Source organism: Crocuta crocuta, unplaced genomic scaffold (assembly GCF_008692635.1).
Source record: "Crocuta crocuta isolate KB4526 unplaced genomic scaffold, BGI_CrCroc_1.0 scaffold334, whole genome shotgun sequence".
Taxonomy (NCBI): domain Eukaryota; kingdom Metazoa; phylum Chordata; class Mammalia; order Carnivora; family Hyaenidae; genus Crocuta; species Crocuta crocuta.
Window position 1 is genome coordinate 5,886,851 of NW_027533260.1, and position 14,829 is coordinate 5,901,679.

Consider the following 14,829-nt stretch of genomic DNA (forward strand, 5'->3'; position numbering starts at 1 on the left):
CATGGCAGTTTATCATTAGCAGCAGAACAAATCGTCTTTGGGGCAACCGGTCAGAATTAGATTTTCCTAGGGGGCGCCTGGGTGACTCAGTCGGTTGAGCGTCCGACTTGGGCTCAGGTCACGATCTCCCTGTTAGCGAGTGAGTTCGAGCCCCAAGTCGGCTCTGTGCTGACAGCTCGGAGCCTGGAGCCTGCTTGGATGCTGTGTGTGTGTGTGTGTGTGTGTGTGTCTTAACAGTAAATTAAACATTAAAAAAAAAAAAAAGAAGAAGAAGAAGAATTAGACTTTCCTAGGGTAACGGTAACTTGCTGCCTGGAGCCTTAATCTCTGAATTCTGAGTTTCTGAAAAGATTTATTTTCTGGAAAGCACATTTGCAAGGGAAGTTTTGTGAAGCCTGAAAGCATCTGCTTGTCTGACGCTTTAAGGAGTAGGGAATAGCTGTGTTTATTACACCCATTTACAGGTGACTGGATTGAGGCACAGAAAGATTATATAGCTTGCTCAAGGCTTACACTGCTAGTGAGTAGAAAGTAATAAGTAGAAATGCAGAGCCTGAACCCGGGCACCTTGGCCCCATTAAGTTATACTGCCTGTCTGCTTCTCATTTCTTCTGATACTGAGGCTCAGGAAAACTCTGGAAGCTACCAGAAGCACTTGGGTGAGGGACTGTTCATGAGCTCAGGCAGCTGGCTGAGGGAGGCCAGAGGAAGCTGGAATCCGGCCCCTGTTCTAAATTCTTCCTGGAGAAAGGGGCACCTCTTGGGGTTCCCACAAGTACCATGTGGACTGACAGCTCTCTTCTGTTGGCTTTCCCTTCCACAGCTTTGATTTCCCAGAACTCTGCCCTTCCCCAAAAGGAAAAAGAGAGAAATGACCAAATTCCAGGTAAGTTGGTTTCGCCTTTCTGTTCCTTAAAATGACCTCTCCTTTCACAAAGTTTGGACGCATTTTCCCCCTCCTTGGGAGGGGTAAAAGCGAACCCAAGGCACTTGTGTAATTGTTGTGTACCAGCCTCCTGCTTTTTGTTTATTGCCAAATAACAGCGTGAAAATGAATATTTAAAAAACTCGCACATTATTAACATGTTTACAAACGAACAGTTTTAATTGTCCCATATTCTTTCTCATTTGTGTTTCCATGTCTAGATTTGTAATCACAGTTTAAGTGGCAGTTTGGATTTTTAATATTTTATTTCTTTTAATGTGTATTTATTTAGAAAGAGAGAAAGTGTGTGAGTGAGCAGGAGAGGGGCAGAGAGAGAAGGAGAGAGAATCCCAGGCAGGTCTGAGCTGTCCGCGTAGAGCCCGATGTGGGGCTCAGTCCCACGAACAGTGAGATCATAACCTGAGCTGAAATCAAGAGTCAGACAGACTCTTAACCCACTGAGCCACCCAGGTGCCCCCCACTTTGGGTTTTTAAAATGCAATTTTATATTAACTGCCATTTAAAGGGTCACATTATTTTCTGTAATTTACCTGATGTTTTGCCCCATTCTCCATATATATGTGGGTTTTACCATTTTAGAGATGTTTGCAATAAGTTTGCTTACATATAACCTTTCACCCCATATAGAAATCCTGAGAAGTCATTTTTTTTTCTCTTTAAAGTTCTATAGACTCGATTGTTTTCTCACATGTAGTGCCTCATACTTTGTGATAAGAATGTCTGCAGTATGGCTTGGTGCAGCAGAATCCACCGGAGACTGAACTCAGGAAATAATTTTAGTTGTTTTCAACAGAAAGAGCTGGATTCTGAGAGTGCCTGGCTGGCTCAGGGGGGTAGAGTGTGTGACTCTTGATCTTGAGGTTGTGAGTTCAAGCCCCATGTTGGGTGTAGAGCTTACTTAAAAATAAATAAATAAATTGAAATATTTTTCAAAAGCTAGATTTCTTTTTATTATTCTAAGTTAAACCATGTGTGTATTATAGTTAAATATTTGTTTTCTTCGTTGACATGTAAGTATGTTTTAAAGAAGTACATGCTTATTTATTATTTATTTTTTTTAATGTTTATTTTTGAGAGAGAGAGAGTGCGCCCATGAGGAGTGGGGGGTGGGGAGCCAGAGAAAGGGGGAAACACAGATCTGAACAGACTCCAGTCTCTGAGCTGTCAGCACAGACTCTGACGTGGGACTTGAACTTACAAACTGTGAGATCATGACCTGAGCCAAAGTCAGATGCTTAACCAACTGAGCCACCCAGGTGCCCCCCAATACTTACTTTTAAAAATCTTTAAATAAATAAATAAAATTTTTAAAAATGAAATAAAAATCTTTAGCACTATGGATTTGGCAGGCAATAGCTGTGTGATGATATACTTGGTCTTCTCTGCATTTTAACATTAAGAAACAGGTTTATGAACCTTCAGATACCTCCTGAAATCTGCTCAGTGTCCAGCAGACACTAAAGTTCCCATTGCCTAAGCCGGGAGTTTCAGGTGTCCACTTAGGGTAAATGGAAAGACCCAGAAGAAAAGAGACTTCTCTATTCGGGGACCTGAGGCCAGGCTACATGTGTGCTGGTAGGTCTGGTGGATGGGGGACCCCAAACATAACATTGTCTTCACCTGATTCCTTTTCTTAGTGGCTGTCTCTTCTATGTCAGATGTGTTGTCATTGTTTAGTATATAGATGCTCAAAACACTAGCTAGAGTTAATTTTTATTTCCGTGCAGAAAAAGTTATGACACAAATAGGAAACAGGAGTGGGGTGGGGGGTGAGTTTGGGAATTTATACATGCTAGAAAAAAGGCATAATATTCTCAGTAGGAATTTTATGGATTCATAAGATACTCCAGTAGGATTATGAACAAAGGAAATGAACAGGTAACGTGAAAAAAATCAAAAGATGATCTTTTTTATTTTTAATTTATTTCTGAGACAGAGAGAGACAGCGTGAGCAGGGGAACGTCAGAGAGAGAGGGAGACACAGAATCTGAAACAGGCTCCAGAGCTCTCAGCTGGCTGTCAGCACAGAGCCCCCTGCGGGGCTCGAACCCAGGAACCATGAGATCATGACCTGAGCCGAAGTCGGACGCCTAACCGACTGAGCTACCCAGGGGCCCCCAAAAGATGATCTTCTATTATTACTTGAGTGTAGTTGCCACACTATGTCTAAAAGACTGTGTTCTGGTTGTTTTGTTTTAAGGTTTTATCTTTAAATGATCTCTTCATACATGGGGCTCAAACTCACAGCCCTGAGATCAAGAGTCACAGGCTCCACCAGCGGAGCCAGCCAGGTGCCCCCAGTTTGGACTGGAGTATAGAGAATCCGGGAGACTTGTAATCTCTTACAGGAAAAGTTAATTGGGAAAACTGCCATTATATAAAAAAATCAAGGTGCATATTTTTCAAGAGTGCAAATGCCACTTTCTGGTACTTATCCTAGGGAAATACCAAGACGGTTGAGATCTGTATAAAAATGCTTTCTGCAGCATTGTTAATAATTCAAAAAATTAGCACACTGTTTAATTACGTGGAATCATTAAATATATTCTAGATCCCCACTTTCGTGGACTTTTCTCATTTGATCCCTTCAAGCTCCTTAGGATGTGGTTCTGTAACACAGATCAGGAAATTGAAGTACTGAGAAGTTAGGGGACCTGCCCAGCGTCACAAAGCCAGTAATGGACAGAGCAGGGGTGCCGAAGCCCTATTAGATCGGCAGGCATTGATGAAAAAGCGGTACTGCCCAGTGAGAGACGGAGTTGGGCACGATTAAACACTGCTGGGACTCATTTGCTCAAATTTTTTCTTTTTTTTTCTTTTTTAAATGTTTTATTTATTTCTAGAAGAGAGAGAGGGAGACAGTGTGAGCAGGGGAGGGTCAGAGAGAGAGGGAGTCACAGACTGAAACAGGCTCCAGGCTCTGAGCTGGCAGTCAGCACAGAGCCCAACGCGGGGCTCGAACCCACAAACCGCGAGATCATGACCTAAGCGAAAGTCGGACGCTTAACCGACTAAGCCACCCAGGCGCCCCTGCTCAAATTTTTTTTCTAAAATTCAGCGCTATCAGTCAAACCGTAAAACGTGTGTATGCTACGATTTGACAGTGACTGTTCTAGAGATGTAACTATATAAAGGGCACCGTGTTGCCTATACGCAGGTGATTTGCTTTTTCTTCCCATTCCTTCCCCCTCCCCTGCGCGGCCCTAGCATTTTTGGTGTGGATGTGGAAGGGGAAGAAGAGAAACTGCTAAGGGTTGCTCGGTTCCCTCAGAATCGGGAACAGCTCCCCACTTATCTCCACCTCCTCCGCGCTGCCCCGCTCCCAGGGGCCATGGGGTGCGCCATTGAGGTTACGGTGTGCTTGGTGTTGTAGGAGGCAGTGACGTTCAAGGACGTGGCCGTGGTCTTCACGGAGGAGGAGCTGGGGCTGCTGGACCCCGGCCAGAGGGAGCTGTACCGAGACGTGATGCTGGAGAACTTCCGGAACCTGCTCTCTCTGGGTGAGCACAAGACCTTTCTGTCGCTCATCCCCGCCAGCAGGATTTCTTAACCTTGCCGCTGTTGGCTTTTGGGGGCGGAGAATCCTTTGTCGTGAGGGCTGTCCTGTGCATATTAGGATGTTGGGTGACATCCCTTCCTTCCACCCACTAGTTTAAGGCTTCAGGGCCTAAGCGGCGCACCTTGAAGCATCAAGTTCAGCTGTTTACCGTGAGGGGTGTCCTGCTGGGAAGGACGTGAGGAAAACACATGGTGGTTAGAAACAGTTCATTTGCTCATTTATTTCAGTAATTTATGTTGCCGTTATAATGATCCCAAGTGTATTGCTCACTGCGGGTGGTGACAGAAAAGCGTTTGGAGCCGCTGCTGCGGGGAGGGGCAGAGCCTCACATCCTGGGACGGGAGCGCGGAGTTTTCAGTACTGTCGCCCTTCGTGTTTTCACTCGCATCTTCCCTTTTCACAGGGCATTCCTCCCCCAAACCAGATATGATATCCCAGTTGGAGAGAGAGGAAAAGCTTTGCATGGAGGAGGTCCACACTCAGAGAGGTAGGCACTGGGGTGAGAACGGCGCGGCTCCGGTCCTGGAAGGCGACGGCCCCGTCCGTCTGCCCGCGTTCTGGGTTCTGGGTAATCTTCACGCGGCCGCCAGAGAGGTCCCTTGGAACCTCAGTCCCGCCGCGGGCTTCTCCTCTCGCTCAGAGTAAAACCCAGCGTGTTCCAGGGGCCCGGAAGGTTCTGTGCTATGGGCTTGTTCCCCCTGCTTCACCATTCATTCTACATTTTTCTCCAGGCACGTCCCCCTCCCTCTGTCTGCCAGCCTCACGGCACAAATGTGCTTCTGCCTCAGGACCTTTTCCATTCTCTTCTCCGGCCGGAATGCTGCCAGCTTTGGACCGCTCTTGCTTTCTCACTCGCTCCTGTCTGTCCGAAGTCCTTTCATCCAAGGCCTTATCTGACCACCCCCTAAAATGCCATCTCCCAGCACTCTCCATGTCCCTGACTTGCCTTAATTTACATGTAAGCACTATAGCGCCAGACTTATTAGCATGTAGGATTTTTACATTGTGGTGAAATACGCATAACATACAATTTATTTCGACCATCCTTAAGTGGGCCTTATGTACATCCACGCTGTTGTGTGACCATACGCGCTGTCTACCTCCAGAAGTTTCCATCATCCCACACCGAAAGCCCACACCGTACACAGTGCTCCCTGTTCTTCTCTTACCCCACTTCCTGGCGACCACTGTTCTCCTTTCTCTCTCTATGGATTTGACTACTTCAGGACCTTGTGAAAGTGGAATCCTGCAACATTTGCGATTTCCATCTGGTTTGTTTCACTTAGCGTACGTCTTCAAGGCTGATCGTGTTGTAGTGTATGTCAGGATTTCCTTTTTTATGGCTGAATGATGTCACGTTGTATGTACGTATTACATTTTCTCATCCATTGTTGGACATTTGGGTTCATACCATTTGGTTATTGTAAGAAATGCTGCTGTGAACATGGGTGTGCAAATATCTGTTCAAGTCCTTGCTTTCCATTTTTTGTGTATATACCCAGAATAGAAGTGTTGGATCGTATTGGTAATTTTATTTTATTTTTTCTTAAGGGGGGGAAGGAAGGGAGAAAGAGCGTGTGCAAGTGGGGGAGGGGCGCAGAGAGAGAGAAGGGGAGAGAGAATCTTAAGCAGGTTCCACACCCAGCATGGAGTCCAAGTGGGGCTCTGTCTCACGACCATGAGATCATGACCTGCGCTGAAATCCAGAGTCAGATGCTTATCTGACTAAGCCACCCAGGTGCCCCTGGTAATTCTATTTTTAACTTTGAGGAACTGCCATACCGTTTCTCACATTAGCTGCACTATTTTATGTTCCCACCAGCAAAACACCAGGATTCCAGTTTTCTTCATCCTCACTAACACTTGTGTTCTGTGGGTTTTTTTTTTTTTCATTAATAATAGCCACCCTAATGGGTGCGAAGTGGTATCTTGTTTTGATTTGCAATTCTCTAATAATCAGTGATGTCCATCATCTTTTCACGTGCTTAGTAGCCATTTGTGTATCTTCTTTGGAGAAATGTCTGTGCAAGTCTTTTGTCCATTTTTGAGTCCAATTGTTTTTGAGTTTCAGGAGTTCTCTGTGTTCTGAATACTAATCCTGTATTAGCTATATGATTTGCAAATATTTTCTCATTTCATGTGTGGCTTTTTTACTCTATTGATAGTGTCTTTTGATGCACAAGACATCTGAGAGAGAGAGAGACAGCATGAGCAGGAGAGGGTCAGAGAGAGAGAGGGAGACACAGAATCTGAAGCAGGCTCCAGGCTTTGAGCTGTCAGCACAGAGCCTGGTGGCGGGGCTCAAACCCACGAAATATGAGATCATGACCTGAGCTGAAGTCGGACGCTTAACCGACTGAGCCACTCAGGTGCCCCAAATTTTCATGAAATTTTCAAATCTGTCTTTTCTTCATTGTGCCTTTGGTGTCCTAGCCAAGAAACCTTTGCCAAATCCAATATCACAAAGCTTTTGCTGCATGCTTTCTCCTAGGAGTTTTATAGTTTTTGCTCCTGTGTTTCAATTTTTGATGCATTTTGAGGTAATTTGTGAATATGGTATAAGGAAAGGTTGATGTCATGCTTTTGCACGTAGATATCCAATATTTCCAGCACCATTTATTGAAAAGACTGTCCTTTTCCCATTGAATGGTCTTGGCACCCTTGTAAAAACCATTTGACCGTGTATGCAGTGGTTTATTTTTGGGCCTTGTAGACTATTCCCTTGGTCTGTATGTCTTTATGCCAGTACCACACTTTTTGACTACAGCAGCTTTATAGTAAGTTTTGAAATCAGGAAGTGACTATCTCCAACTTCTTTTCTTTTTTAAAGGTTGTTTTGGCTACTCAGGGTCCTTTGAGATTCCATGTGAATTTAGGATGGGTTTTTGTTTCTGTACTGTCAGGATTTTGATAGAGATTGCATTGAATCTGTAGATCTTTTGGCTACATAGCATAGATATCTTAATATTAAACCTTCCAATCCATGAACAAGGGCTGTCTTTCCATTTTTTTGTTTTTAATTCATCAATGTTTTGTAGTTTCAGTGTACATGTCGTTCACCTTCTTGGTTAATTCCCAAGTGTTTTATTCTTTTTGGTGCTATGGTATATGGAATTTTTTTTCTTTTAATTTATATCCAAGTTAGTTAGCATATAGTGCAATAATGATTTCAGAAGTAGAATCCAGAGATTCATCCCCTACACATAATACCCAGTGTTCATCCCAACAAGTGTCTCCTTAATGCCTCTTGCCCATTTAGCCCATCCCCCCCACCCACAACCCCTTCAGCAAACCTCAGTTTGTTCTTTGTATTTAAGAGTCTCTGTTTTGTTCCCCTCCCTGTTTTTATATTATTTTTGTTTCCTGTCCCTGATGTTCATCTGTTTTGTATCTTAAGTTCCATATGAGTGAACTCATGACATTTGTCTTTCTCTGAATGACTTATTTCGCTTAGCATAATACACTCTAGTTCCATCCACGTTGTTGCAAATGGCAAGACTTCATTCTTTTTGATCACCGAGTAATATTCCAGTGTGTGTGTGTGTGTGTGTATGCGCGTATACACATATATATACATATATACACATATATATACATATACACACACACACACGCATATATATACATATATACACGCCACATTTTCTTTATCCATTCATCTGTCAGTGCATATTTGGGCTCTTTCCATACTTTGGCTATTGTCAATAGTGCTGCATTAAACGATGGGGTGCATGTACCCCTTTGAAACAGCATAACCGTATCCTTTGGATAAATCCTAGTAGTACAGTTGCTGGGTCGTAGAGTAGTTATATTTTTCAGATTTTGAGGAACCTCCATACTGTTTTCTAGAGTGGCTCCACCAGTTTGCATTCCCACGGGCAGTACATACCCTTTCTCCGCATCCTCTCCAACATCTGTTGTTGCCTGAGCTGTTAATATTAGTCATTCTGAAAGGTGTGAGGTGGTATCTCATTGTGGTTTTGATTTGTATTTCTCTGATTTCCTTTTCTCATTATTCACCGTTTGTATATAGAAATGCAACTGGTTTTTGTGTGTGGCTTTGTATCGTGCTACTTTGCTGAATTCATTTATTTTAACAAAATTTATGTGGAGTCTTTTGGGCTTTTTTTTTTAATATTTTTATTTATTTCTAGGAGAGAGAGAGAGACAGCATGAGCAGGAGAGGGTCAGAGAGAGAGGGAGTCACAGACTCTGAAATAGGCTCCAGGCTCTGAGCTGGCAGTCAGCACAGAGCCCGCCGCGGGGCTCAAACCCACGAACCGCGAGATCATGACCTAAGCGAAAGTCGGACGCTTAACCAACTAAGCCACCCAGGTGCCCCTGGGCTTTCTACATATAAGATCATATCATCTATGAAAACAAATATTTTTACATCTTATTTTCCAATTTCCATTATCCACCCCACCCCCAACTCTCTCAACCACAAATCTGATCTCTTTTTCTGTAAATTGGATATTTTTAGATTCCACACATAAATGAGATCACAGGATATTTGTCTTTCTGTGTCTCATTTATTCCACTTATATAATGCCCTCAGAGTCCATCCATGTTGTCACAAATGTTCTTTTTTATGGCTGAATCATATTCTTGTGTGTGTGTCACATTTTCGTTACCTGTTCGTATCTGTTCATGCCTTTTTTTTCTTGCCCAGTTTCTCAGGCTAAAACTTCCAGTACAGTGTTGAGTATTAAGAACAAAGGTAGGCATCCTTGCCTTATTCCCAGTATTGAAGGAGAAAAGCTTTCAGTCTTTCGTCATTGAGTCTGATATTTTGCTCTATGTTTTTCATTTAAGACTTTATTATGTTGAGGTAGTATCCCTTCATTCTTAGTTTGAGTTTTTTTAATCATGAAAGTATTTTTGAGTTTTGTCATATGTTTTTTCTACATCAACTGAAATGATTGTGTGGTTTTATTCCTTTATTCTGTTAATCTGGCATATCACATTGATTTTCGTGTGTTGAACCATCCTAGCATTCCAGGAATAAATCCCACTTGGTCATGTTGTAGTATCCTTTTCATAGACTACTGAATTTGGCTTGCTAGTATTTTTAGATCAGTGTTCATAGGGATATTTGTCTGTAGTTTCCTTTTTTACTGTGTCTCTGTCTGGCTTAAGTTTGGGCAGTACTGGCCTCACAGAATAAGTAAGGAAGAATTCTCACCTCTTTAGTATTTTGGAAGGATTTAAGAGAATTGGCGTTTTTGTTTAAATGCTTGGTAGAGTTTACCAGTTCTGTCTGGTTCCGGCTTTTCTTTGGTGGGAAGTTTTTGATTCAGTCTCTTGAGTAGTTATGTCTATTTAGGTTTCCTGTTTCTTCATGATTCAGTCTTAGTAGGTTTATGTTTCTAGGACTTTGTCCGTTTTATCTAGGTTCTCCAATTTGTTGACATACAGTTGTTCATAGTGTTCTCTTATAATCTTCTTTGTTTCTCTGTCAACAGCAACATCCTCACTTTCATTTCTAATTTTGTAATTTGAGTCTTGTCTTTTTTCTTAGCCACTCTAGCTAAATGTTTGTCCATTTTGTTGATCTTTTCGAAAAACTAGAATCTTTTCTCATTGATTTTCTCTATTATTTTTTTATCCTCTATTTTAATATTTATCTCTGCTCTTTGTTATTTCCTTCTACTTGCTTTGGGTTTAGTTTGTTCTCTTTCTAGTTCCTTATGATATAAAATTTTACTGTTGATTTGAGATCGTTTTTATTTTTCCAGTTTATTGAAGTAAAGTTGACATGTAATGTTGTCTAAGTTGTGCAACATAATAAATTGATATTTGTATATATTACAAAATGATTACTGTAATAAGTTAACACCCATTACCTCATATAGTTAATTTTTCTCCTTGTGTTGAGAACTTTTAAGATTTACTCTTTAGAGGGGCGCCTGGGTGGCTTAGTCGGTTAAGCGTCCAACTTTCACTTAGGTCATGGTCTCGTGGTTCGTGGGTTTGGGCCCCGCATCGGGCTCTGTGCTGACTGCCAGCTCAGAGCCTGGAGCCTATTTCAGAGTCTGTGTCTCCCTCTCTCTCTGACCCTCCCCTGCTCACGCTGTCTCTCTCTCTCTCTCTCTCCTAGAAATAAATAAAAACATTAAAAAAAAAGATTTACTCTTTAGAAGCTTTCAAACATACAATACAGTGTTGTTAACTATAGTTGTCATATTGTACATTATATCCCCAAACCGAAAAGTTTGTAGCTTTTGACCACTTTTACACCATTCACCCACCCCACCCCCAACTCTCACAACCACAAAGCTGATCTCTGTTTCTGTAAATTGGATATTTTTAGATTCCACACATAAATGAGATTACGGGGTATTTGTCTTTCTTTGTCTGACTTATTCCACTTAGCATAATGACCTCAAAGTCCATCCATGTTGTCACAGATGTTCTTCTTTTATGGCTGAATCATATTCCTGTGTGTGTGTGTGTGCGTGTGTGTGTGTGTGTCACATTTTCATTATCTGTTCATTAGTTGATGAACACTTAGATCGTTTCCATGTCTCAGCTATTGTCAGTAATGTTGCAGTGAACATGGGGGTGTAAATATTTTGTTTGCTTTGGATAAATATCCAGAAATGGAATTGTTGGATCTCTTTTTTGATGCAAGTACTCACAGATAAAAATTTTCCTCTTTGCATTGCTTTCCCTGCATCCCCTACATTTTGGTACATTAGATTTTCCTTTTCATTTGTCTCCAGATGTTTTCTAATTTTCTTTGTGATTGTTTTTCTTTGATTCACTGGTTATTTGTAATGTTATAATTTCCACATTTGTGAATTTCCCAAGATTCCCTCTGCTTTTGATTTCTATTTTCGGTCCATTGTGATTAGAAAAGTTTGTTGTATGGTTTCATTCAATCTTTTTAAATTTAAGTCTCGTTTGGTGGCTTCACATATGGTCTGCGCTGGAGAACGACTTGAGAAAGATGTATCTTGCTGTTGTTGGGTGCATTTCCTGTGTGTGTTAGGTCCAGTTGGTTTGTAGTGTTAAGTTCTATGTTGCCTTGATCTTTTGTCTGGTTCTATTCGTTACTTTACATGGGCTATTGAATGTTCCTTCTATTACTACCGATAGCTATTTATCCCTTCGATTCTGTTTATATTTGCCTCATATAATTGGAATTTTAATGTTTAGTGTATATCTATTTGTAATCTTTATATCTTCTTGGTGTATTGACTCTCTTATCAGTATAGATTGTTTCTTGTAACAGTTTTTGACTTAAGAGTCTATTTTCTCTGACATCAGTATAGCCATCCAGCTTTCTTTTGCATGGAATATCTTTCTGTCCTGTCACTTTGTTTTTCTTTTTTTTTTAAATGTTTATTTTTGAGAGAGTGCATGAGCAGGGGAGGGGCAGGGGGTCAGAGGATCCACAGCAGGTTCTGCGCTGACAGCAGCAAGCCCCATGTGGGGCTGCAACTCATGAACTCTTAGATCATGACCAGAGGCAAAGTCGGAACTCAACTGACCAAGCCACCCAGGTGCCCCTGTCCTGTCACTTTCAAGCTATGTATGTTCTTAGATAGAAACTCTCTTGTACACAACTTATAGCTGGATCATGTTGTTGTTTTATTTTTTTAATCCATTCTTCCAATTTATGCCTTTTGATTGGGGAGTGTAATCCATTTACATCTAAAGTAATATTGATAAGGAAGGACTTTTGCCATTTTGTTATTTTATATTTGTTTCATGTATACCTTAAGGCTATCTTTGGTCCTCTTTTCCTTCATTATTGCATTTTTGTGTGTGTTTAGTTGACTTTTTTTTTTTTTTTTGGTAGAGACACATTTCAATTCTATAATTTTAATACCAATTCTAATAAGTGGGGGTTATTGGCATATAAGCAATTAGTCAAGATACCAGCTGGGTGTCATACATTTCAACTCAATTCTGACACATCTGTCTGGTTATAGCATCAGATCCTCTAGGTTAAGGGCTCAGTTCTATAAGATTCCCACCCCTCACCCTCCAACCCCTTTCAGAGGACAGTTATAAGGCCAGGCTGTTAACTGTGCTTCAGAGGTTCCCTCAGCCTCAACCTTGGGTTCAATTAATTTGCTCAGTGGCTCACAGAACTCAGAGATACAGTTTCCTTACTAGATTATCAGTTTATTATAAAGGGATATAACTCAACAGCCACATGGAGGAGATTCATAGGGCAAAGCATGTGGGAAAGGGTGCAGAACTTCCACACTCCCTCTGAGCTCCCCACTCTCCCTGCATCTCTACCTGGGACCTTGAAAGTTCCCCAACGCTCCCCGCCGTTTTTGGCTTTTTATGGAGGCCTCATTAGTTAGGCATTAGGTCATCGGCTATTAGCAATTGGTTCAGCTTTCTGCCCCTCTCCCCTCCCCAGAGGTNCACCTGGGAACCTGAAAGTTCCCCAACGCTCCCCGCCTTTGGCTTTTTATGGAGGCCTCATTAGTTAGGCATTAGGTCATCGGCTATTAGCAATTGGTTCAGCTTTCTGCCCCTCTCCCCTCCCCAGAGGTCAGGGGGTGGGACTAAAAATTCCAACCCTATAATCGAGGTTGGCTTTCATGGCAACCAGCGTCCCATCCTTAGAGGATTTCCAGAAGTCACCTCATTAACCAAAAATCAGATATGGTTGAAAGAGGTTTGTTATTAGCAAGTGCAGGACACCTGTTTCATCTTTATGGCTGTGGAAGGCTTTCAGGAACTGAGACCAAATATTATAACAAAGATGCTCCCACTGTTCTTTTCTCTTAGGAAATTCCAAGGATTTGGGGATCTATGGGCCAGGAATTGAAAACCAAAATATATACTTATTATAAATCAAAATATCACATTTTATAGCATTCAGTAAATAGGCTTTATATATGTCTTTAACTTTTCAGAAGTGTTTTGTTTTTTGACACTATATAAATAGAATTCATTTTTCAGTTACTTCTACCTCATAGGAATACAATTAATTTTTGAAATCAGCCTCGTAGCCTGCAGTCTTTGCATATTGGTATGTTCTAGAAGCATTTTTGTACTTTCCTAAAGATTTTCTATGTAGAGAATCATGATGTACACATGTATCTTCTTTCTGATCCGAACGCCATTGTGTTTTTTGTTTGTTTGCCTGAAGGCAGGTAGACAGCATCAGTCTTTGAGCACTGATAATGGTGTCGGCTCTAAGTTTTCTTTTTGGGTTGAGTTTCCTTCTGTTCTTAGTTTCAGAGTTTTTATCATGAATGGGTAATAGTATATGTATGTATTTTCTCTTGTATGCTGTAAATACGATAAGATGCACTGACGATTTAACATGTTAAAACAACCTTGCGTTCCTTCTATTAAGAACCAAAATTCAGCCGACTAAATTTTAAAGATCTTACTGGCTTTCTTCAGTGATTCCTGAAGCAGGCAACATTCACGAGAGCAGATAGAAAAGCTCCCTAAGGAGCAATACAAAATAAAAGACTTCCAGGCAGAACGAAACAGTGACAAGGAAGTTCTATGAGGCACAAAAGCAGGTTGGTCGTTGCAAGGTTACTGTCCCTTCAGGGGATGGCAGGCTACCTAACTCAGCGGATCAGCGGATTTCTGATTGGTTTAAGATTGCATTTCTGGGTGAACCAAAATTATACTAAGTCTTGGTTTGGTGGCATGGGGCTTAGCAGATGCAACTCCACTTGTGGCTATTGTTTTTAAAACTGGGATTAACCCCACCTATTCATGAGGTACTAGTATTCTTTCTATTCCGTTTCTAAAAACAAGCAAGATTTGCTCTTTATTAAGGATATTTGTACCTTTGTTGAGGGGGGGTTGATTTGTGACGTCCTTGGGACTCGATGTCTTTGTCTGGTTTTGATGTCGAGTGAACGCTGGCCTTACACAGTAACATTCAGGTATAGCTTCCCTTCCTGTTTTCTGGAAGGGTTTGTGTAGGATTGGTTACTCCTTCCCTGAGTGCTAAGTGGAATCCACTGGTGAAGTCATCTGGTCTTTTTGGGAGAAGGTTTTTGCTTATGAATTAAATCCCTGAACTCTTTACAAGATTTTTTGCTTTTCTTGCTACAGATTTGGTTATTTGTATGTTTCAGGGAATTAGTACATTTTATCTAAGTTGTTGAATATATCCCCTTATTTTAATGCCTCTACGATCTGTAGTAATAACCTATCTTTCGTGCCTAATGTTGAGTTTTTCCTCTTGTTTGTTTCTATTTGATTTTTACTCTTCTTTCCGAGAAGAGTACTTTTCTTTAATTACTTTTCTTTAATTACCTCTTTTCATGGTTTCTTGAGATGGCACCTTAGGTTTTTGATTTTAGACCTTTCTTGTTTCCTAATG

At 41.3% G+C, this 14,829-nt stretch overlaps 1 protein-coding gene across 1 annotated transcript in view; it reads left to right on the forward strand.

Annotated features, from left to right (window-relative positions):
• Positions 1-14,829, forward strand: part of ZNF235 (zinc finger protein 235) — a 34,000-nt gene that overhangs the window by 1,486 nt on the left and 17,685 nt on the right. The window contains exons 2-4 of the mRNA XM_077747459.1: positions 824-886; positions 4,320-4,446; positions 4,909-4,992. Of these exons, the coding sequence (XP_077603585.1) occupies positions 872-886; positions 4,320-4,446; positions 4,909-4,992 (226 nt within the window). The 5' untranslated portion in view covers positions 824-871. The remainder of the gene's footprint in view (positions 1-823; positions 887-4,319; positions 4,447-4,908; positions 4,993-14,829) is intronic.